This window comes from Anguilla rostrata, chromosome 5, assembly GCF_018555375.3.
Source record: "Anguilla rostrata isolate EN2019 chromosome 5, ASM1855537v3, whole genome shotgun sequence".
NCBI lineage: Eukaryota > Metazoa > Chordata > Actinopteri > Anguilliformes > Anguillidae > Anguilla > Anguilla rostrata.
The window spans coordinates 11,105,577-11,127,868 of NC_057937.1; the positions used below are offsets into that span (position 1 = coordinate 11,105,577).

The 22,292-nt window shown below is 47.8% G+C and overlaps 1 protein-coding gene across 2 annotated transcripts; it reads left to right on the forward strand.

Moving 5' to 3' along the window:
• Positions 1-220: 220 nt before the first annotated feature.
• On the forward strand, positions 221-17,941 carry fam193a (family with sequence similarity 193 member A). Of its 2 annotated transcripts, XM_064335110.1 has the most exons (24): positions 221-648; positions 2,156-2,275; positions 3,385-3,450; positions 4,547-4,792; positions 5,296-5,426; positions 5,658-5,825; positions 6,129-6,357; positions 6,756-6,880; positions 7,239-7,386; positions 7,537-7,611; positions 8,092-8,169; positions 8,405-8,520; positions 8,757-8,993; positions 9,384-9,534; positions 9,954-10,136; positions 10,517-10,753; positions 11,328-11,553; positions 12,037-12,249; positions 12,647-12,932; positions 13,823-14,009; positions 14,530-14,760; positions 15,345-16,209; positions 16,498-16,579; positions 16,874-17,941. In XM_064335110.1, the coding sequence occupies exons 1-24, from the start codon at positions 424-426 to the stop codon at positions 16,965-16,967; spliced, it is 4,719 nt and encodes a 1,572-aa protein (XP_064191180.1). In that variant the 5' UTR covers positions 221-423; the 3' UTR covers positions 16,968-17,941. The 2 variants fall into 2 exon arrangements, with proteins under 2 accessions (XP_064191180.1, XP_064191181.1); XM_064335111.1 differs by lacking the exon at positions 2,156-2,275.
• Positions 17,942-22,292: the final 4,351 nt, after the last annotated feature.

Genomic DNA, 22,292 nt, shown 5'->3' on the forward strand with positions numbered 1-22,292 from the left:
ATGAACTTTTTTGCTAATGTGTTGCTTGTTTAGTTTTAGAATGATAAAGTGGAAAGACTACAACAATCTGTAGTTCTGAGACCGCAATGAAAGGTGCTTTTGCGAATGGTATATTGGGTGTTGTTGTCCTACTCAATAAAAATATCAGGCATTTATACATTTAACAACATCAATTCCCATGAATCATTGGACATTGTAGAAAACGTATGTGCGTGAATGCGCAAACTCCTGTAGCCAATTCCTGTTGGGCCGGCCATGTTGGAATCTGAAGTCTGTTTGCTTTCTGAAGCTACTGAGTGACTGGGTATTTTGGAGTGTAATATAGCTATCATTTGTTGGTACTTCAAAGGTTTGAGTTGGCTAGGCATTCTAACCGAGAATCAGCCTTCTTTAGACGTCAAGTTGTCTCATTTCAGCGGGAAAATGAGCCCAACCGACGCTAAACGAGGAGCTAAGCGCAGGAAGAACAAGCGGGGCGGTGGCAGTAGCTGCAGTAGCACAGTCAGCAGCAGTAGTGGAAAGGCCGGCGCTCTAGCCACGGCCCGAAGTTCCCAAGCTGCGGGAACACCCGCCTCTGTCATGGGCTTGTTGTCAGCAGGAAGTACTGGAAACGGCAATCCGGGAGGCATCATGGGCCTGAACGGAGAGGTGAGACTCTCCGTGCGAGATACGGTGACACCACCAAAGCACAGTCAGCCACCAGACAGTAGAATCAGGAATACACATACCAGACTAAGGCCTTGGTTGCGCTACGAGATAGCTAGTTTAGCACTTTTGGGGGAGTGTTATTAGCTAAGCTGTTCAATTTAGCAAGCTTGCTAAATCCAGGCCACCGACCGTAAACAAATATTGGCTGGCCAGTTTGTGATCGTTGGGTTAGCCGGAGGACATGCACTTCCCCTTTATTTTAGAGGTTGATTTGATTGTACATAGCGAATATTAGCTTGCCAACATCCTTATTAGCCAGATAGCTTCAGGAGCTAATTTGCAATATTTTAGCTGGCTGATCAATCTCCAATCTGGCTATTAAGGAAATATAGATTTGACTAGATCGCTGCCCAGCTGTTGAGGATGTTATTTTTTCTTTTCTTGGCTAACACTAGTGTCCTACCTAGTGTTAGCTATACATGTTATGTAGCAAACAAGCCACTTAGGAACTGTGTTAGCTAGCTTTCTAGCGAATGGTGATTTCAGTTAGCAGACAGCTACGATGGATATTCAAGTTGGGCAGATAAACAGCTTACAAGCTAGTTGTTAGTGTGCATGTGATATGTTAAGTTGTCAGTAATGTTTTATTCAAGAAAGTGTAATTTGAGTCAAATAGGTAAATTGGTGTGGTTTGCACTGGCAGCTATTTGAGGTTAGCGAGACTGCTAAGTCTCCCGCTGAAGAATGGTCGTTGCCCTGCAAGAAGTGGGAGGCTCGCGTGCTGGCCCGCCTATGAGATGTGGCTGTCCAGTGTCGACGAGCAGGAAGTCAGTATCCCAATTTGTGAGTGGCACAGTTGGCCAGTGTCCTTTGACGGCAGAAAAAGAGATGGATCATCCTTTTTGGTACATTGGACCATCTGCCGGAATATTTATTTGTGTACACATTGAACATTTAGAGCAGCGTAGTACTGTATTAATGCTGAAAGATGTTGCTTCAATTAGTATATTACCTACAGGTCAGTCTGTAGACTTTGATTATTCTAAACTGCTATGATATAAGATTTCCTTTTTTATTTTACAACAGCACATAAAAATGATTATTCTTACCAGCTGAGAATAGACTTATCCAGTGAGTTTCAATCTTTCTTAAAACCTTCAGTCACATGGCTTGGCAGCAATTTTATTACAATACTAGACCTTTGAGTTTTGAATGTGTATGAGATCCTATAGAGGGATGGTCATCAGCACTGGCAGCATGCATTATTTAGTGGACATGCAGTGGGACTGCCCATCATGTGGTCATTGTGTGTGCTCCAGGAAGAGTTGACTTGGACAGTGTAGCTCAGTAAAAATCTGGAGCATAGTCCTGATGGCTTAAGATGGGTTTGTCAGTCTGACTTGGAATTGGCCCATGAATAACTCTGTTCAGATCCCCACCTGACTCGCACTGATTGGTTGGTCGGGTGCTGAAGATCTTGTTCGTGACCTTTTCCCCCATCCTGTAGTTTACCCCCTGGCTTGGTGGAGTCCTCTCTCTTCCTGGAGGAGACGACAGGAAGGGGACCTTGTTCTCACCCACGCGGGGCCTTTCTGAAGCCCAGCCCTCGTTCCCCGCTTCGGAACAGGTGATCGAGCTGGCGGGCGGCGCTTGGGGGCACTAACGGGCTTTGGGCATTCACAGCATGGCTGTCATTTTCACACGGTTGTACGTCCGGAGATTTGGGCCGCAGGTGCTCAGATAGAGAGGTGAAGTGAGGATACGTTCTGTAGCAGTGCGGAGTATCAGGTCTGCGGCTCTAGAGAACCGTGTTTCCCGTCTTTGAGTCAATGTGTCAGCATCGGTGCCAGAAAATGACTATCACACCGGGTATGTTTAGACTTGCCGCTGTAGCATTACTCTAAACCCTTTCGTGAATTGTAGCCAGAACCCCTTTGGAGCTATGCACAGACGGTCAGGAATAGCAGCAACCTGCTGTGCTTGTTATCGACTTTCAGCCATTGTTGCATTGCCTCCCAATTGTATTTTTAAGTGTCATTTGTAAAAGTTTTGGAATCTCCCATTCACCTGCACGTTGCTCTGAAGCAATAGGTTTTTTAATTTGCTGGCAATATTTGGATCGAGTCAGATTGTGATCCACTGCAACTGTAAACACGGAGAGATATCCATTTAACTGCAGCTGAGCTGAAATCTCTATGCTGACATGCTTGTGGGAGTAAGAGCCTGGCCATTTGTAAACAGTATATGCTTTATGTGCGCTCGTCTGTCATTGGTGTCAATTGATACCAAGGTTAAATGTCTTTAGATGCAGTACATACGGGTTGAAGCAGAAGCTTGTTTTGTGTTGTGTTGTGTTCGGCAGTGTACATGCAGCCTGCAGATGCATATAGTGGCTCTTCAGATTACTGCATGTGTGAATATGAAACGTAATAGTGGCAGCCGATCCAGAAATCTTTGGCGAGACTTTCTGCGCGTAACGCTGTGCGAGTGTTAGTGTGAGAGAGTGTGTGTGTGTGTGTGTGTGTGTGTGTGTGTGTGTGTGTGTGTGTGTGTGTGTGTGTGTGTGTGTGTGCAAGCAAGCTCGTGCATGCAGCTGAAAGTCTGCAAGCACGTTCAAATCTTTCTCCTCGTACCCAGAGTCGCGCTGCCTGTGCTGTGTGCTTTGCAGTCTGGGTCTATCTGCCTTTGTGAACAGTGTGGACTTCACCTCACAATCTGCCCTTTTTGTCTGTCCAGGTTACAGTCAATGGCACACAGTTTTCAGAGGGCCCAGTGAATTCTGACTTCTCAGGAGTCATGCAGGTAATTCAGCCTTCAGCTGTCGTTTGCAATTGGAAAATGAGGTTTCATGAGCCCCAGAGCAATGGCAACTCCCATGCGCTGTGAGTCACTCACTCATTTATGGAAGTTTTCGTTTTTTGCGATGGAGGAATAAGCCTTTAATTGGTTTATAGTCAGTAATTGGCAGGGTGTGGTGGCCAATTGTGGTGGTCACAAATCCTCATTGTTGAGTATTCCTGCTAGCCTCGCTGCTAGTCCCAATGTTTTCTGCGTTCCTCACATTAGTGGCTAATGGTAACTGCTCAGTAGTATGCTAGCCAACTTCTTTAGGGCTTAGCCCTTTATCTTGTTCAGTTGAATGTTGCTACTGAACATTGAAAGAAAACATGCACTCATAGCATAATTAATAATAATCCAGTTTATGATCTTACGGCATTTTGATTGAGCCAAGCTTGTAATCAGAATGTTGGAGGTTTGAATCCAGGTTAGAGGACAACCTATTAGCGACTATTGGAGTGCCACCTGAATAGTCTTAGTGAACACTTGTTGCATTTGTAAAGCAAATGTGTTCTCTCTACACTCTCCAAGTCAGTCTTAATGAAGGTGTCTGGTTGCTTAGTTTTTCCTCCATTTTTTATTTATAGCGTAAGGGCATTTTCTCATTTTTCACCCTTAATGAACAGAATTAGGTCATTCTTTTTTCCCATTCTAGTCAAATTTTTTCATGTCAATTGTGAGAAAAATTGCTTTGAAATTTTTTGCACCGTCAAAGTAGTTTGATGTTGAATTTCCACACCAAAGCATGATAGGGGCTTTCCACCACACTCATTTAGCGCCTGGCTGTTATTTTCCTGGGGAGGGGTGATTCTGAAGCCATGTGGAGTTGCACGCTCTGCCAGTCACTGACTCCAACAGACAGGCTCTCCATAGCGAATCATTATGGTCTGTTCACAAATGAACTCACAGCGCCTGATCCCTTTTCTCTTCCTGGAGTTCCCGAAGCCTCACTCTCCCATTGCTAGCAGCGGTATTGACGCATTCCCTTGACTTTAAATGACGGGCGCTTGTCGGGCGCTGTGCGAATGACGAAGGGTCGGTCTGGTTGTTTGTGTCACAGAGCCCGTTCACCTTCGGGCTGGGCCAGAGGGCGCCGTACTCCTCCGGCGATCGCTGCCTGCTGTGCCGCGGCGAACGCAAGGACGCCTCGCTCCTGGACGCGGGGGTCCTGGGCTCCAACGGGGCCTCCCTCTCGCCCCCCGCCAAAGCCAACAGTGTGCTCCAGCTGCCCCTGTGGGTGTGTCCCGACTGCCGGCGAACCGTGGAGAAGGAGGAGCGGCACGCCGCCCTGGAGCAGTCGCTGGGGGTAAGCCCGCCTCCGGCTCGGACTACAGCCAACAGTGGAAAAACTACATTTAGAATGTTACAAGGAGTACGGTGGCCTTGAAAGGACAAAAATCTCAATTCGAACATTTGCCAAGTGGTAGTGCTGGGCCCTGATAAAATGCAGGCATGACATGTGTATCAATGTACTGCTTCACAGCCAGTGTTCTCATAACCTGAGGAGAGGGGGCTCAGCAGGAACAGCAACTTTTCCTTCTCTTTTTTTCTAGTGTTCCATGCTAGTGTCTCTTCTAAGATTCCTGCCGTCAGTTCGGTGACACAAATCGCCCAGGTTCTTCACCAGTTCAGTTTTTACGTAATTCACAGCGTAATAGTGAAAATGTGGAAAATTCCCTCGCGGTGCTCTCCCCCCTGTTTTACTTGGGTCGTTATGACTGGGGATCGAGCGGCGATGTAATGTTGTGGGCGTAAGCTGTGATGTGAGATGCCTGTGTTGAGCACACGCTGCTTCCTGTGTGGCCCCAGAATCAGGACTTCCTGTTGCACATGCCCGTGGCGCAGGAGCCCGGCGGCATGCAGGCGCTCCCGCCGCCCGACCCCAGCGTGGCCCCGCCTGCCGACACGCCCTGCAGCTGCGAGGCCTGCAGCGAGCGGAGGTGAGTGGCCCTAAACGGGGCCCCAGGGCCCCAAGCGTTTACACGTTACTCACTGGCACGCTTGAGCTGCCACATCAGCAAAACTTATCACCCCCTTTCCTCCTGCTTTCCCTCTCTCCCCTTCCCCTCACCCCCTTCCCCCGCTTCCTCCCTCTCCCCTTCCCCTTGCTTCGCTCTCTCCCCTTCCCCTCTCTCCCTCTTTCCCCTTCCCCTCTCCTCTTCCCCTCTCAGGGACATTTCGGCCGAGTCAGAGAGGGAGTCTCAGCAGCTGCAGAACTACTGGTCGGAGGTGCGCTACCTGGTCCGCTGCATTTACCGGCAGACGGGCACGCCTCTGGCCGACGACCACGACCAGCCCCTGGAGCGGGACAAGGAGGGCATGAGGGAGCTGGTTGACAGGTACCCACAGCTGCAAACTGAATACACCAACTCTGGAATTGCACATACTACATTGTAGCATTCAAGGCAGACAATAATCTGCCATTAAACGTTAAATGAGGATTTAAACATCTCCCATTGGTCGGACGCTTGTGTAATGGTCTCCCATTGGCTGTCTAGGCTGTGTGAATAGGATTTAAATACCTCCCATTGGTCAGAAGCTTGCGTAATGGTCTTCAATTGGCTGTTCAGGCTGTGTGGGAAGGACATGAACATCTCCCATTGGTCAGAAGCTTGCGTAACGGTCTCCCGTTGGCTGTCCAGGCTGTGTGAGAAGGACCCGTACCAGCTGTACCAGCGGCTGGAGCAGCAGGCGCGGGAGTACGTGCTGGAGATGAAGGTTCGGCTGCTGAAGCACCTGTCGGCGGGGTCCAAGGGGGCGTCGGCCGTGCAGGGCCCCCCCCAGGCGCACCAGTTCATCTCCCTGCTGCTGGAGGAGTACAGCGCCCTCTGCCAGGCGGCCCGCACCATCAGCACCTTCCTCCTCACGCTGGTGAGAGCTCAACGCGGGAACCGGTGGGGGTTTAACCGCTCCAGAACCCAGGCCCTTAGGGTTGCTGCATGTGATCCCAGGGAAAGCGCTTGGTTGGGCATACTAAACGTAAACATTGACTTTGATCAAGTCTGCCTTGTACACCTGCAGTTGGCAGTTGTTGGTTCTAGGAAAAGCTTGATTGTGAGTAGGCACTCAACAGGAATGGCTTAGCTGAAAACAGACAGCTGTGGTTGGAGCTATTTGTGATTATTTGAAGCTGATTGGTTTTGGTCACATATAAACACAGAGATTTGCTGTATTCATACGTGACACCAATGGAGCGTTGCTGTGTTTCGGGGGGGTCAGCTGACCCCTCTCCCAGTTTCTGACCGCTGCGTGCTCTTGCCGTCTCCCAGGAGAGGGAACACCTCCACAAGTTCCAGGTGACCTGGGAGCTGCACAACAAGCACCTGTTTGAAAACCTGGTCTTCTCAGAGCCCATCCTGCACAACAGCCTTCCTGCTCTGGTCTCGCAGCTACGGTAGGCCCCAGCATCTGCATAATCTTGCAAATTATGATTTTATTGATGTTGATTTGTCATGTTGATGTATTGATTTTAGTCAGAAGTGCAGTTTAAAAAAAAAAAAAAAAGATTTGGCTTGGTTATTTATTTTTCTCAGCAGGCTTCATCTAGGGTAACTGCTCTGATAAAATTTATTTTCCTATGCAAATTACTCGGGCTGTTCATTTCAAGAGCTTTCCTCAATGAGTATACGAGCGGTGTCCCGCCGGGGATTTGAACCTACAGCCTTCTGGTTCCAAGCCCCCTCCAGCTCACTGCTGCCTGCAGCATCTGTGGATAGGCCTGACTGTGTGCGTGTGCTGATTGTGATGGACAGGCACGGGACCGCCTCCCACGACTCGTACAGCGAGGACATGTACCGGGCCCTGCTGGAGAGGTACCACCAGCTGGACCAGGAGATGAACGTGGTCGCGGTCGAGTGGCTGGAGTGCGAGAAGCGCATCGACGATTACGTCGACGAACAGGTGTGTCAATCCTTTCACCGTGAGGAAGGGTCGATAGTTACATAGTGTTGTCCTTAACTTTAATGCATTTTTGGGGCTTATTAATTGCTTTTTTTAACATACTTATTTATATTCAGAATTTTAATGTTTGATTTTTATTTTGTTTAACAGCTGCTTTTTAAGGTTGAAGGACAGAACCATACCAACCAAAGGACAGAACCTCACAAGTCATTAATTAGCAAAAATGTAAGTAGTAACTAACATGAGATCACTGAGCTTATTCTCACCATGCTAGTTCCATGGTGTCCCATGATGTTCAGTGTTCCCCTCCAGATTTGAGGGGAGGGGGTGGTAGTGAGCATTTATGAATATATGAGTTGTCTGTTCATCGTCATGAAAGCCAGGAAAACTTTGATTGTTGTTCTGAACAATCTAATACACTGATTTCATATAGGCCTTGATTTGTATTTGATTCGTGACATTTTTGAACTCTTATTCTTTTATTCATTCATTTTCAAAAAAAATTGAATATAAGCAGATTGCCTGTGTCTCATTTTAAAACCCACTCAGTTTTTTTGAGCGTAGGCATTCTCACGATATAAATGCGAATGACATCAGGAAATTTGTTCTGGAAGGGCCCTTGTGAGAATGGCCATTGCAGGGAAACCAAATTGTCTTTGATGAATCGAGACTTATTTGTTTTTGTTTTGTGCACATTCTTTCAAGATGTCATTAAAGACGAAGCAGCGGCTGTTGAAAGAAGACTGGGAATTCTTTAAACAGAGAAGATTTATTGAAGAACAGGTACGGTTGTGTTGTCAGATGCACAACAGTCACTTTCATTTAAAACTTGTTGTCTGCCAGGGTAAAGTGGCGTACATGGCGCTGTTCATTGGACAATAGATTTACTGCTCCTTGTAGTGTGGTTCAGTTCAAATATTGATTGTAAGCGCCGCCTGTTCTTAGACCTTTTAATTCGGTTTGACTTTACTGGCGTCCAGTCTAATTTATGTCTTGTGTGTCACTTTTCCCTCCCCAGCTAACAAACAGTAAAAAGTCCCTGACAGCTGACAGTAACTTCACAGACACTATGAGACAGATGCTGTCATCTCGGCTCAGCATACCGGACTGCCCAAACTGTAATTACCGAAGACGGTACGTTCCAAGGATTTGTCTTGTGTTCTAGCCCTGCAAGGCAAGGTTTTTTTTTTGTTTTAGTTTAAAAAAAATTAAGTTTTCATATTATGTATTAAATATACATATATTTTTTTGAAGTAATTGAGTCTATTTTGACGTTTATATTTAAAAATTTGGATTGTTTTATTTTATTTTTGTGCCTAGCTAAGCTCTGTCAAATATAGTGACTGCAGCCCTCCTGTCATTGGCTCCAGGTGCACATGTGATGACTGCAGCCTGTCGCACATCCTGACCTGCGGGATCATGGACTCGCCCATCGCCGACGACGACCTCCACGTCAAGCTGCCCCTGCAGCCGGAGCCGCACCCCCCCAGCATATCCTCTGCCAGCTCCGCCTCTGGCTCCGCCTCCGGCTCCAGTTCACCGGTCATCACTGTCCAGCAGCACCACGCAAACCTCCTCCTCGCAGACAGCTGCCCCGCCCCTGCCTTGTAAGCTCCCCCCCCCCCCAGAGTGGGGTTGTGCTGTCATTCACTCAAGCAAGCCAGTCAAAGGGCTAGGCAGGCCACAATGAATTGTTGTGATTGGTTCAAATCAGCACAGGAAAACAAAACCTCATCCCATTCATTGCTACCATTTTAAGTTCTAACACATGAGGTTGTTCTGCTAACATAACATAATAACTGAAGTTTACCTGTAAGTTCATTCTGTTTACCAATGGGCATGTCCTATCGAATACACCGTGTGGGCCTGTTGCGTTAGCTTATTCTCCATTGGAGAGGAGGGCTATATTTGGGTGCCTTGGTGGCGTTTGCCCAGTTCCCCGGTCGGCCGCGCGCTGACGCTGACGCTCACGCTGCCTTCTCTTCCCGCGACGGCAGCGACGACGACGACGAAGTGCCTCAGCTGTCCGCCAAGTTCGCCGACATCTACCCGCTGAGCGGCTACGAGGACGCGGAGGTGGCGGCCGGCATGAACGGGCTCCACGGCGACCTGAACGGCGGCGGGGAGAACATGGCGCTGAAGGACGAGGTGCGCGCCTGACGAGAGAGCGCAGTTTCAGACGCCTGCAGGACGGCCTCCCAATGGGGCTGCTGTCCCATCGGACACGGCCTCTCACTAGCCAGTTTAACAGGGGAACAGATCCACTTTGAAAAGTCTAGAAAGGATTCAGAACTGAATCGTGCACCCATCCAGGTTATGGATGGGAAAGATAGATAAACAAATGGACTTTATAAATGAGAGAGGAGCCTATCATAAAGCAAGCTTTTTGGCATTTGTTATGAATATTTTTTTAATGTATCTTGTATATTTATGTATGTATAATGTTATCAACATCAACGGTACCACCGAGCATCCAGCGCTGTGTCGCCCAGGAAGGCTGGGGGTAGCAGCTCTGAGTGTTGCTGGCTCCCACTCGCGTGCTAACCGCTCCCTCTCCTTCCCCGCAGTCCCCCAGGGGGAGCAGCAGCAGCTCCTCTGAGGCGGACGACGAGGAGGCGGACGGGGAGAGCAGCGGGGAGCCTCCGGGCCCACAGGGGGCGCTGCCGCCGGGGAAGAGGAACTCCACCAAGCAGCAACTGCACACCGACAGCCCTCCCCCATCGTACCCCCACCCGCAAGTGCAGAACGGGGTAAGATTATAAACTTTCCCTTATGTAGTCTTTGTAATGGTGTTAATGCTTAAAGAAGCATCACTGAACATGATATATAAGGACTGTAGCAGTATTAACACTAATCATATAGACACACATTTAAAATCATGATGTCTTCTCTCCTCTTTCTGTATGTGGCATTCTCACAATTTTAAAATAAAAGTTTTTTTTTTGTAATTCTAGGTAAAATTGTACAAAAATGTTTTTCGTATTTTTCTGATATTGCATTTGCTCAGCAGTATCTGATTGGTTAAGTTTATATTGCTGTACTACTGAAGTGTGACAGAGTGAGACCTAAGCATTTCTGGGTTAAGCCAAGGCGTGGTTGTAAAGGCGGCGGTGTGTTTCCTTGGCGACAGGCGGCGCAGGCGCAGCACGCGTGCGAGTGTCACGTGTGCAGCCAGGAGGCGGCGACCCTGCCCCCCGGCAGGCCCCACGGGGCCCACCAGTTCTTCGCCGAGAAGACGTCCCACCCCGCCCTGCACCTCTACCCCCACATCCACGGCCACCCGCCCCTGCACAGCCCCCTGTCTCACCTCCCCCGGCCCCTGCTGCACCCCACCCTGTACTCCAGCCCCCCCCTCGCGCGCGGAAAGGTGAGACCGCCCTCTCGGCCACGCCCGTGCTTTCGCTCTTCCACACGCCCTGCACTCACCTCAAAGTCAAGAGAAGTGCTGGGGTGGTTTGGAACCAGAACACTCTGAGCTTCATCGCTCCGTGTTAAACGCCACAGCGTTTAGATTGCTCACTCCCATAGTCTCGATCTCGTCTTATGTTTCCTAAATGGTAAAAGAGCCCAGTTAAAGGACAATTGAAAACCTTGCATCCCATTGTGTTTATCTCGTTTAGGGTGGCAGGGCATGTTCTGCTAGCCTGATCTCTGTGTATCTGACATGCCGTTCTTAAGTCGGCCACAAGGGGCCACACTTCAACAGTTTTAGGCGCCGAATGGCTTGCGTGTTTTACTTTATCTAAAATTTAATAGGATTTGATGCAATGTAAAATAACTACCAAGTCCTATAATTTCCTGTTGTTCCGGAAGCTTCCATATTTTGCCTTCTTAGACGTCAGCTGTTGTTACTCCAGTGTGTAATTGGCACGTGTGTTAAGTTCCTGTGCCCCTGTTCGAATGGGAGACGGTGATTAAATCGAAGTCCCTGTGTTTCACAGACTCTCCTGTCAGCTCCCACGTCCAATCACAGCGGCGGGAAGCACCAGGTGTTCACCCCGCCCCTGCAGGAGCACGTCCTTCAGAACTGCCTGGGCGGCGGTGGGGGCGGGGCCGGGGACTGGAACGCCTCACTGCACTGCCCCTCGCTCAAGTTCGAGAACATCTGGGACACCAACGTGATGAAGAACTGGAACCCCGCCATCTTCTTACAGGAGCCGCTTCCAGGTAAGCTCCGCCCCCCCTGTATAAGAGCCAGCGCTCGGCACAGAAATCATCCAAGCGCTTGTGCTACAATGCGTAGGTCTGAGCTTCTCTTGATAAAGTAATTCTTTGCCCATTAGCAGTGGCGCGTTTAATTATGTTTTTCAAGACTCAGCAGTTGCTCAAATTAAGGAAAATATCATCTGAAACAAATAAGCAAGAGCTCTTGCTTACAGGTTGATGACTCATGGAAAGACTTGCTTTTTAAGGGCTCATTAAGCTTTGTTTGAGGGCTCATTACCTTATGTAATTATCCTGCAATTCACTGTATAATCCAGTGGAGATCTGTGCGCTAATTTAAAGCTGTAATGGGGTGAAAAGCCTCTTGTGTGTTTGTGTGTGTGTGTGTGTTCAGTAAAATGTCCTCACAAAGCAATGTGTTTTAGATTAATTAATCAAACTGGCTCTCACCCCCCCCCCCCGGCGTCGTCTCTCCGTCTCTAACAGGTGACATCCTGGGTCCCACTCTTCCAGAGGTCCCTTTGCCGTCGCCCGGCAACGAGCCCAGCGCGCCCCCGGAGACCAAGGAGAAGAAGAACACGGCCAAGAAAAAGTGTCTGTACAACTTCCAGGATGCCTTCATGGAAGCCAACAAAGCGGCCATGGCGACGTCGTCGGCAACCTCGCCCGTCTCCTGCGCGGCAACCACTGTCCAGTCAAGTAAAAACCACACCCGTTTTACCCAAGAGCCTCTTTCCTAAGTAACACTGTGCTAGCAAAATGACTGTTAGCCTAGCAGAGACGGTGTCTCCACAGGCTTGAATAGTTTCTTATTAATATGTCAGAATCGTTAACGAGACATCCAGATTCGTCTGAAATGACTTTGGTCTGTTTATTTTACTCACTCCATGACATCACTTTTATAATTGCTACCCTTTGCGCGTGTCTGTCTCATGTTTTGGCTTGCCGACCACAGATTGGTATGTAATGCTAATTAGTTTAAATTGTAGGGTCAAACATGAGTAAGCAGTTGCTAAATCTGTGGTAACCCAATGCTACAATTTGTACACGGCTTTAAGCTAAGTGTGTGTCCTCACAGTGTTCTCATTTGTCACAGGTGAAGTCTTTCATAATGTAGGTAAAGAGGACCACAGACACCTGACCCCTGTCGCCCCGCGGAACAGCCCCACGGGTCTGGCCTCCCTGCCCCCCCTCCCCGCCCCAACGCTGCCCCCGGCCCCCTCCGCACACCTCCCCGGCATGGGGCCCCAGCACTACCCGAAGGCGGGCCTGCTGGCCCCCAGCTTTCTGGACGCCCACCACCAGATGGCATGCCCCTCCTCCGTCGACTCGGCCCCCGCCCTGGCCGAGGGCCCGGCCAGCGCCCCCCCCAGCGTGTGCAGGTGAGCTGCGGAAGGACACGCGCGAGAGAATGCGGGCGTGCGTGCGTGCGTGCGTGCGTGCGTGCGTGCGTGCGTGCGTGCGTGCGTGCGTGCGTGCGTGTGTGTGTTTGTGTGTGTGTTTATACACACACACGTGTATATTTATAGCAGTCTGACGTCCTGCTCTCATGGGTATTTGGTTGCTACACTATGCACTGAAACACTATGCAATGACATAGTGTTGCATTTGTAGCTCACTGTTTGGCACTGCCTGTGCTATTTTGTCATGTAAATACGTTGTTGTTAAGGGTAATTGTTAACCGCTTTTAGTACATAATGTCAGCCTTATCTTAATGGACTTTAACTGTAGCTGTTTTTACCTTGTCTCTGTTGTTGCTCTAGTGATATTCATTTCATGTATCATGTCATATTATCCCTATGATCACTCAGATTGTTGGCCACAAAGAGAGGCCAGATTAGCCAACAATAATTCCTGGTAATGTATGTACCATTAAGTGTGTCATGTTATTGTGTTATGCTGAGACACCCCTGCTGCTGACTTTAACTGGCCACTTGAAGTGCCAGTCCTTATTTTTTCATGCTAACAAATTCGGCACCACATTCGATACCTTTTCCTGTGGTGCAGCTTGGCGATTATTAGCCAATTCAGTTAAGCATTTTACTGCAGTTGCTCTGTGTCCATCCTGCGTTCTATAGACCACCAGTCACTACTAAACACTGTGTCAGATTGTGACATCATCAATGTGTTTATTTTAGCTTTTTTTAAAAATAACAAATGGAAAAAAGTATACGATTATTCAGAAAACCGCATAGCAATGAGATGAGCATGGCGATGTGAGTAGTGAGGCAGGCGATAGGCTCTGACCCGGGTGGGCGTGGGCTCTCGACAGCGACCCCGACTGCGAGGGCCACCGGTGCGAGGGGAACGGGGCCTACGACCACCAGCCCTACGACGGGGAGGAGAGCCAGGACGAGGACAGCTGCTCCGAGCACAGCTCCAGCACCTCCACCTCCACCAATCAGAAGGAAGGAAAGTACTGCGACTGCTGCTACTGCGAGTTCTTCGGCCACGGCGGGGTAAGAGCCTCGCCGCTCCCGGCCGTTCCCCCGTCGGAACGCGCTTTCTGCACCGCGCTGTACTGTACGACCAGCAGGCGGCAGCGTGGAGTAACCTGACTTTTGAACATTTGCATCCAGGCGTATGCTTAATGTGTCCAGCTGTACTGATGGCATATGTGAGATGCAGCTTCCTAGTTCTTGTACCAAAAATCTTATAAAGAAGATTATTACAGTAATGCCTGTTAAACACAGTTGGGATCAAAGTGATCTCCAACTGCACGTAGAAGTTACCAGGACAATTTTCTCTCTGTTTGCTTGGTAGTTAAAACAGAACTTATGTAGATTGAATACAATATAATACAGATTAGCTACTTGAAAGCTTACAGTGGCAGTCCCCACCACCTGGGATTCGAACCTCGTACCTTCTGATTGACAGCCCAGCTCCCCAGCCACGCTGTGTCATTTAAACCGATGAGGACACCTGAAGCGCCCCTGTCCTCCTTATTTATGCCTCTGCGCCCCCCCTCCCCCCCCGCAGCCCCCGGCCGCCCCCACCAGCAGGAACTACGCGGAGATGCGGGAGAAGCTGCGCCTGCGGCTGACCAAGCGCAAGGAGGAGCCGGCCAAGAAGGACGAGCCTCCGCCCGAGCGCGACGGCGTGGAGGACCACCGCAAGGTGGAGGACCTGCTGCAGTTCATCAACAGCGCCGACAGCAAGCCCGCCAGCAGCTCCAAAGCGGCCAAGCGCGCCCGGCACAAACAGAAGAAGGTACCCGCGCCGCCTCACTGCTTATTAATATACACTGTAAGGGTGTTACTGTTGGCATAAAACCTACCTCATCTGTTAGCATTGACCTGGACTTATATGTTAAATGGCCTAGGGGCATACCTGCATAGTTAACAGTGAAATGAAATTGGCCTAGGAACATGTTTGTATAACGAATGGTGAGTATTAGAGGCAGTGTAGTGTCACACGAGTACAGTGAAAGGTCAGTGGTAACTGTTCTAGAGGCCTGCTTTCGTAGTGAATGGTGAATAGTAAATGGTATAGTGGAAGGTGAATGGTAACTGGTCCAGAGGCTTGCTTGTGTAGTTAATGGTGAATAGTAAATGGTATAGTGGAAGGTGAATGGTAACTAGTCCAGAGGCTTGCTTGTATAATGAATGTAGTGAATAGTAAATGGTGAGTAACGTCAGACTTGCATAGTGAAAGGTGAATAGCAACTGGTCTATGGGCAGGCCTGTATAATACAGGTTGACTGAAGAAGGGTGTTGTTACTGGGTATGGTGTTTTCAGGGCCTGTGTTGTTTGTGTGTGAGTTTGCTAAGAGCAGCTGTGCGTGTGCCTTTCAGATGGAGGAGAAAGCCCGGCAGGAGGCGGAGGCGCGGGAGAGGGAGGAGGAGCAGAGGCAGAGGGAGGCGGAGGAGGAGGCGCTGAAGCAGGAGCTGCTCCGGCTCCAGGAGCTCCAGCAGCTCAGGGCAGCCAAGAAGAAGAGGAAGGAGAAGGCCAGGGAGACGCAGAGACCGGCCCCCCAGAACCCCCAGCCCCTGAAGGAGTCGGCGCAGAACGTTCTGGAAAACCTGCGGAACGGCAAGACTGCACCGCTGCTGCAGAGCCTCCTCACCGCCCTGCCCAACGGCCACAGGGTCGCCCGGCCCCCCTCCTCCCCACAGGCTCCGCCCCACGGCCACAGGCCCGCCCACCCCCCCTCCTCCCCGCAGGCCCCGCCCCACGGCCACCGGGCCGCTCAGTCCCCCTCCTCCCCGCAGGCCCCGCCCCACGGCCACAGACCCGCCCAGCCCCCCGCCTCCCCACAGCCTGCACCGCACAGGGCCACCCAGCCCCCTGCCTCCCCACAGGCCCCGCCCCACGGAGAGGCCAACGGCAAGCCCAGGGCCAAGCAGCAGCCGACGGCCAGGCCCACCCTCGACGCGCCCAAACGGCCCGCAGAGCCGGTCGCGAAGCCCGCCAACGGCCCGCAAACAGAGCCCAAGCCCGGGCCCCGCCCGAGCGAGGACCCCGCCCCCGAGCGCCGCGAGCTGCCCAATAACGTCAGAGAAGAGAGGACGGCCCCGCCCAAACCCGAGCGAGAGACCACGCCCCCGCCAGAGACGCCGCAGCACAACGGCAGACCCGCCACCGCCGAGTCACCCCAGCCCAAAGGAAAGGCCCGGAAGAACAAGAAGAAGAAGGGAGAGAAAAGCAGCAACTCCATCGGTGAGCGACCGATTGCCATTACCTTCATCTGAGAATGCACCTAACTTCTTTATTTATTAATTATGACAGGAATGTCCCCACTTAAGTATTTATATGGCAGCTTAATACCTTAAGGCAAGCTTAATTTCATTAGTCAAACTATGCTCATTTTCATTAGGTTACATCTGGGCCTGTTACTGCTTGCTATTTATCTGTGGATCAAGTTCACAAACTAGCACATCCAAGACTGAGAAGGTCTTTTCGAGACGGTTATGTAAAAATGGGTGTTTTGTTTGGTTGTCTTTTTAGATGACGTGTTTCTGCCCAAAGACATCGATCTTGACAGTGTGGAAATGGACGAGACGGAGCGGGAGGTGGAGTACTTCAAAAGGTGCGAGCTTCTTCACCCTCCGCGAAAACGAAACGCCCTCACAGATGTTTGATTTGTTTTAATGCAATACCACTGGGAGTTTCATTTCCCTTGTACAACAGCGCTTTGAGTCTATTGGAATTTACAGTCGTGCGAAAATTGACTCATGCCCAGGCACTGAGGGCAGCGTTGCTTATGGTCAACTGGCGTGTTATCCCCAGCTGTCTCTGAGCTGGCGCTGCAGCGGTGTCAGGAACGGCAGACAAAACGCCGCTTGGTTTTTTTTCAAACGTGACATTTTTCTCCTCTTTATAGGTTTTGCTTGGATTCTGCCAGACAGACGAGACAGCGGCTGTCGATCAACTGGTCCAACTTCAGCCTGAAGAAAGCCACGTTCGCCGCCCACTGACCGCCCCTCGCCCCCCTTCCCCCGAAACGACAAGACTTTGGCGGGAAGAACTCGCCCCAGACGGCCTCGCAAACACGCGGGCCGACTCCCCCTCCCCACACCGCCCCGCCCCCCGGCCTGGAGCCGCCGCTACCTTGCCACGCCCCTTTCGCTGCGATCCCAGGAAACACACCTGGCCCGACGGCCCTCCCTGCAGAACTGTGTAAAAACAAAACAAAAAAAAAAAAGACGAAAATGAAACGAAAACAAAAAAAGACAACTAAACGCTACTTCCTACCTGAATTTGTTTGCTTGTGTGCTTTCAGTCTGTGAGTGGGATGTTTTTTTTCTCCTGGCTCGACCCAGGTTCCGAATTTAAACACCCTGGCTTCTCTTTGGCTTATCGTCTGTCCGGGCTGCTTAATGTATTTGGATGAAGGCCCCCCCTCAAAGGCAGACGCACAAAGAGATTAATTTATTTTAAAAGAATGTAAAACGGAAAAACAAACAAACAAAAAAAAAAAGAAACAGCCTTCGGTTCACGGTCATTTTGGCTTCTGTTGCACACGCACATGGCACGGCACTGCGGCCTGATCGCTAACGCGGAAGCGGGCTTGCTCAGAAAAAAACCGCTCTAGTCCCGGGTTACTATGGAGAGTGGGGCTGGGGGGCCAGCTAATACTTGAGAATTGTTTTTTTTTTTTTTTTTCACCCCCCCCCCTTCCCTTTCCCATTTAAAATCCACCTTTAAAGTGTACAAGATACACAGTTTTGTTTTTTTTCCCCCACTTCCTTTTTGACCTGTAGCCAGCTTGTATGAGAAGACTTTCAGAAGGAATTTGAGAAAAGAACAATACTCACACTGTCGATCTGTTATAGAGTGTATATTGTATTAACACTGAAGCCAAACTGGCTACTTTTTAACATATTGTTAAGTAATATTAAAAATCTTGTCTTTCTTTTTGAAAGATGGAATACAGTAGTATGGCAAGAAATGTGTCTTGTGTCTGTTTACGGTGTCATCGTAAATCATCATCATCGCAAAATGAACTGTACAAATACTGAGCCCACAAGGCAAAGGCAGCCTCCCATTGGCTTCATGCAACTTAAGGGTGTCCCCAGTTAGTGGTGTCATTTACTTAAACTCTTTGTGAAAGTTGGTCATTCACAGATTTCGGGGATTAGTCAAAGCCAACGCACTTAATGAACAACTGGCTGGGCTGTATTGACACATCCAAATTCTCCAGTGAGCTCATTTACGGTAGCCTAGTACTGCTTTTTGACACGGACTGGGAATATCTGTCATTTTGAAAAACGCATGCCCGCATATTCTGCAACAGAACGCATCGTGATTCAGGGGCTGTGCGGGAAAAGGTTTCTGGTAATCTTGCGTAAATTTTCGAACTCACACAAGCCCGCCTGCTGGCACGGAATGACAATACCAGGACCTTCTTCGCATTGTTCCATGATGCATATCCAAAATGGGGATGCATCGTTTGTCAATACAAAAGCACTATGTCAGTACAGGGTATTCATTCCTCCAGAAGCATAGATATATATTCAAATCCTTATCATTTGCATATACATCACATGCTTCAGAGGTATTTGCTGTGTTCACTTTCAGGAAGCAAACGGTTAACCAAACATTTTTTTTTTATGCCATTATAAGATAAAGGGATCCAGAAGTGGTAAGTTTCCATTTTAATGCATCTGTGTTTTCCTCCATGAAACAGAATAGCCAGATTAATGGGGTCAGTGAGGAGTCGACAATGAGTTGGAAAAGGGAAATTGCAATAAGGTTTTCATTTCTGCTTTGTGATATACACCATTTAAACAGAACAACAGTCATGTAACTTTAAACAGTATGCCTTTATTTAAATAGCTGGTGGCATTTACCAGGATTATGAAATGTCCTGCTTCTGAAAGGCTTCTAAAACTGAAAGTCAAACGCTACAGTCAAAAGACTTGTTCTAAAGATAGCTATAACCACACGCCCGCTGTATCTAGTGTGTATAAACACCATAGAGAAAGGGAAGTTTCTGCAATTGTGTCATCTCGAACATCTGTAGTTCTTTCTCACATCCTGTAGTGCAGCGCTTCGGTGTGGTTTAAGCCACCATGCTCACGTCACATGAGCGAAAAGCAGTTGGGGATTTTTTTCTTTTTTTTTTTTTTTTTTTGGGGCCACACGTTTGTACTACAGGTATGGAACAAAATGTGTAATTTCCATCCTGTCTGGAGATTTTTCTTTATGACCTGAGCCCACAACCTAAGATGTGGCACAAGAAAGGAGACTGATTAGTCTTACGAATACCCGGTGAGTCACGCAATCGTTGAGCTCACCTCTTTTGGTCGCAGTGTCTGGACTTCACCAGGTAGCTCATTTGAATTTCAAGCAGGTTTCTTGTAAGATGTGGTTTCATGGATTTTGAATGGCTCAGTCTACTGGACTTGGCATATCGTCATGTTACTCGTCCCATATTGGTCATTTTAGGTGTAACTTAGCTATACCTTGATGCCTCATATATACCTGATTGACTGTTATCATGTTACAAATCTATAAGGGGGAAGTCAGATAGTCCAAGATTTGAAATGGCTTCAATATAGTGGTAGTGGCAATGGTATTAGGTAAACCTTACATAAAACTTACATTGCCCATACATCACCCATGTTGCACAGTCAGATTCTGTGACTTTTGAAATGACTACCTTTATTTTTAGAAATAGGAGTATCTTGGGTTTGCATATTGCTATACATAAAAAAAAAAAGATATAGATAATCCTACACTGTATTCAGTTCAGAGGCTGATTAAAAGATGTCTCCAGCAATAAGAAGCAGTGATATAGTGCCATGAAAAACTATTTGCCCCATTTCCTATTTTCCTCAATTATATACTGTTTGTCACACTGAATGGTTTCATATCTTAAGAGAAAATGTGATATCAGACAAAGAGAACCGGAGTGAACACAAGACACTTTTTAAAACATTTCATTTATTTAATGAAAAAAAATATCAAGCACCCATATCGCCCATGTGAAAAGTAATACTTAGACTTTGGTTGCACCACCTTTACCAGTAATAACTGCTACCAAATGGAATTTTTGCCCAGTAGTTGCAGTACTGCTTTTATTCAAATTGATAGGTTTCCAAGCATGAACTGCTTGTTTCACAATGCTTTTATTGTGAAATGTTGCATTTGTTTTAGAGTAGACGTACTGGGACCCGTGCCATCCATAAAGTTCCACTTTTGACTCATCTGTTCATAGAACATTATTCCAAAAGGCTTGGGGATCATCCAGGAGCTTGTTTTGCAAATATGAGATGAGCATTAATGTTTCAGTGGTTTCCACCTTGCTACTCTCCCATGAATGACTATTTTTTTCCCAGTCTCTTTCTTATTGTGTAGTCATGAACACTGACCTTAACTGTGACTAGAGAGGCCTGCAGTTCTTTAGATGTTCTTCTGGGATCTTTTTGTGATTTCCTGAATGAGTTGTCTCTGCCCCCTTGGAGTAATTTTGGCAGGCCATTCTGGGAAGATTCTCCACTATTGTCCTCCATTTGGAGATAATGACTCTCACTGTGGTTTGGTGAAATCCCAGAGCCTTAGAAATAGATTTGTAACCCTTTCCAGACTGATAATTCAACAACTTTATCATCTCTTCTGGAATTTCCTTTGATAATGGCATATTGTTCTTGTAGAAACTTCATGGTGAGTACTTCACTCTGATGGTAAGGTTCAATATGAGTGAGGTTTAGATTCAACAGGTCTGGTCTCAGTCAAGCCTGACATTCAATAAAATGAATCAAATTATCAATATAATTTTGGTTAATTGGTTGACTGAGTAACTTCTGAATGGGAATTGCTTTGTCACATGGGTGATGGGTGTTTGATAATGATTTTCATTAAATGAAATAATATTTTAAAATGATGTGATTTTTGTTAACTCAGTTTTACATTCTGTCTAAAGATTTAAATCCATTCAGTGTGACAAATATGCAGTAATAGAGGAAATCAGGAAGGGGCAAACACTTTTTTTTACAACACTGACTCAATGACCTGAGTCAGGGAAAATAAGGGAAAATAAGTTGAACAAAATGGATACTGGCAGAAATCTGGGATGAGTGCCACAGGAACGTAAAACTTGTACACCTTTTAATCTGGGTTAGAAGACCGCTTTGTTAGTGGTGTGATATTTGGCAGAAATGGTTGCATGGTGAGGGCATAATGACTTCCCACAGTAACACTTCTTCAACGAGGGCAGTGGCAGAAGCTGCATTTAAAATACTTCTAAAACCACCAGACTTGACAATAATACCGCTGTTGCTATAAATGAAAACAAACAGTGCGAAGATTAAAGTGCTTCTCTTTGAGGCTGGTTTAAGAGGCAGTCTGGGTTCGGGAATTCCCTGGCCAATGGGAATTTCCCAATATTTGTGGGTACGCAAATCGTGTCTGCAGATTGACTTATAGTTTTTTTTTCTTACTGACTGTGTGTCTCATAGGCCTTTCCCTCTCATGAAGGAGAACGAGGAGAAGCAGGATTTCCAGCAGGGGGATCCAGATCCACAGCCGTTCACACTTGGACATGGCCACAAGGGCCATTGTGGAAGACCAGGTTTGCTCCTCAGACCTCATGATTTCACACACTTTTGAATAACAGTTGGAACTGACAGATGTGTGGTCGGCAGTAACTGGATTAAGCCCATAATCTCATAAAGCGACAGCTATTTCAGTGGTTTCCTGAGCATGATGAAGGCTTGTCTGAATATTTTCCACTGTAGGAGAGTGGGCTGCATGTAGTTGTAGGCTGCGGGAAATCCATAGAAGGCCACCAGCAATGGTGTAGGTGAAGGGAAATCCCTGTCAGCCAACATATCACTTTGTTTGGGGGACGGTATCTTTTTTTTTGCCTTATATAGTTATCTTTAGTAATAATAATATGTAGTTTGGCAGAGTGACTTTCAGGCATTTGTACATTTCCAACTTGAAAAACAAAAGCTTTCAAAACCACAATTTTCATACTTTTTACATTTTGTGTGCGCACATGATTGGTTCAACTAGTCTAGAGGGCTAAATACCTTGATTGCAGAATCAATCAGCAACTCTCAATCCTGTTTTTTGACAGACACTCAATTTACTGGAGATGTTTTTGTAATAAATTTTACTCAAATTTGTGGCAGCAGTCCCAGTCATTTCATATAAAATAAAATGAGTTTTCTATCGATTTAGACTACACATTGAGAGAAATGGCATGCATTGTAAAAGACAGATAGTTTACCTTGAACTCTGGCTGTCACCTACCCATGACATATAAAATGGGGCCGTGGGCACATGGTGAAATA

What these genes read in the sequence shown, in the direction of transcription:
- fam193a (XM_064335110.1), top strand. Translation starts at nt 424, where the DNA reads ATGAGCCCAACCGACGCTAAACGAGGAGCTAAGCGCAGGAAGAACAAG. An exon ending in GCACCTTCCTCCTCACGCTG is followed by an intron (nt 6,358 to 6,755) that starts GTGAGAGCTCAA and finishes GCCGTCTCCCAG; the next exon opens with GAGAGGGAACACCTCCACAA. An exon ending in GCTCTGGTCTCGCAGCTACG is followed by an intron (nt 6,881 to 7,238) that starts GTAGGCCCCAGC and finishes TGTGATGGACAG; the next exon opens with GCACGGGACCGCCTCCCACG.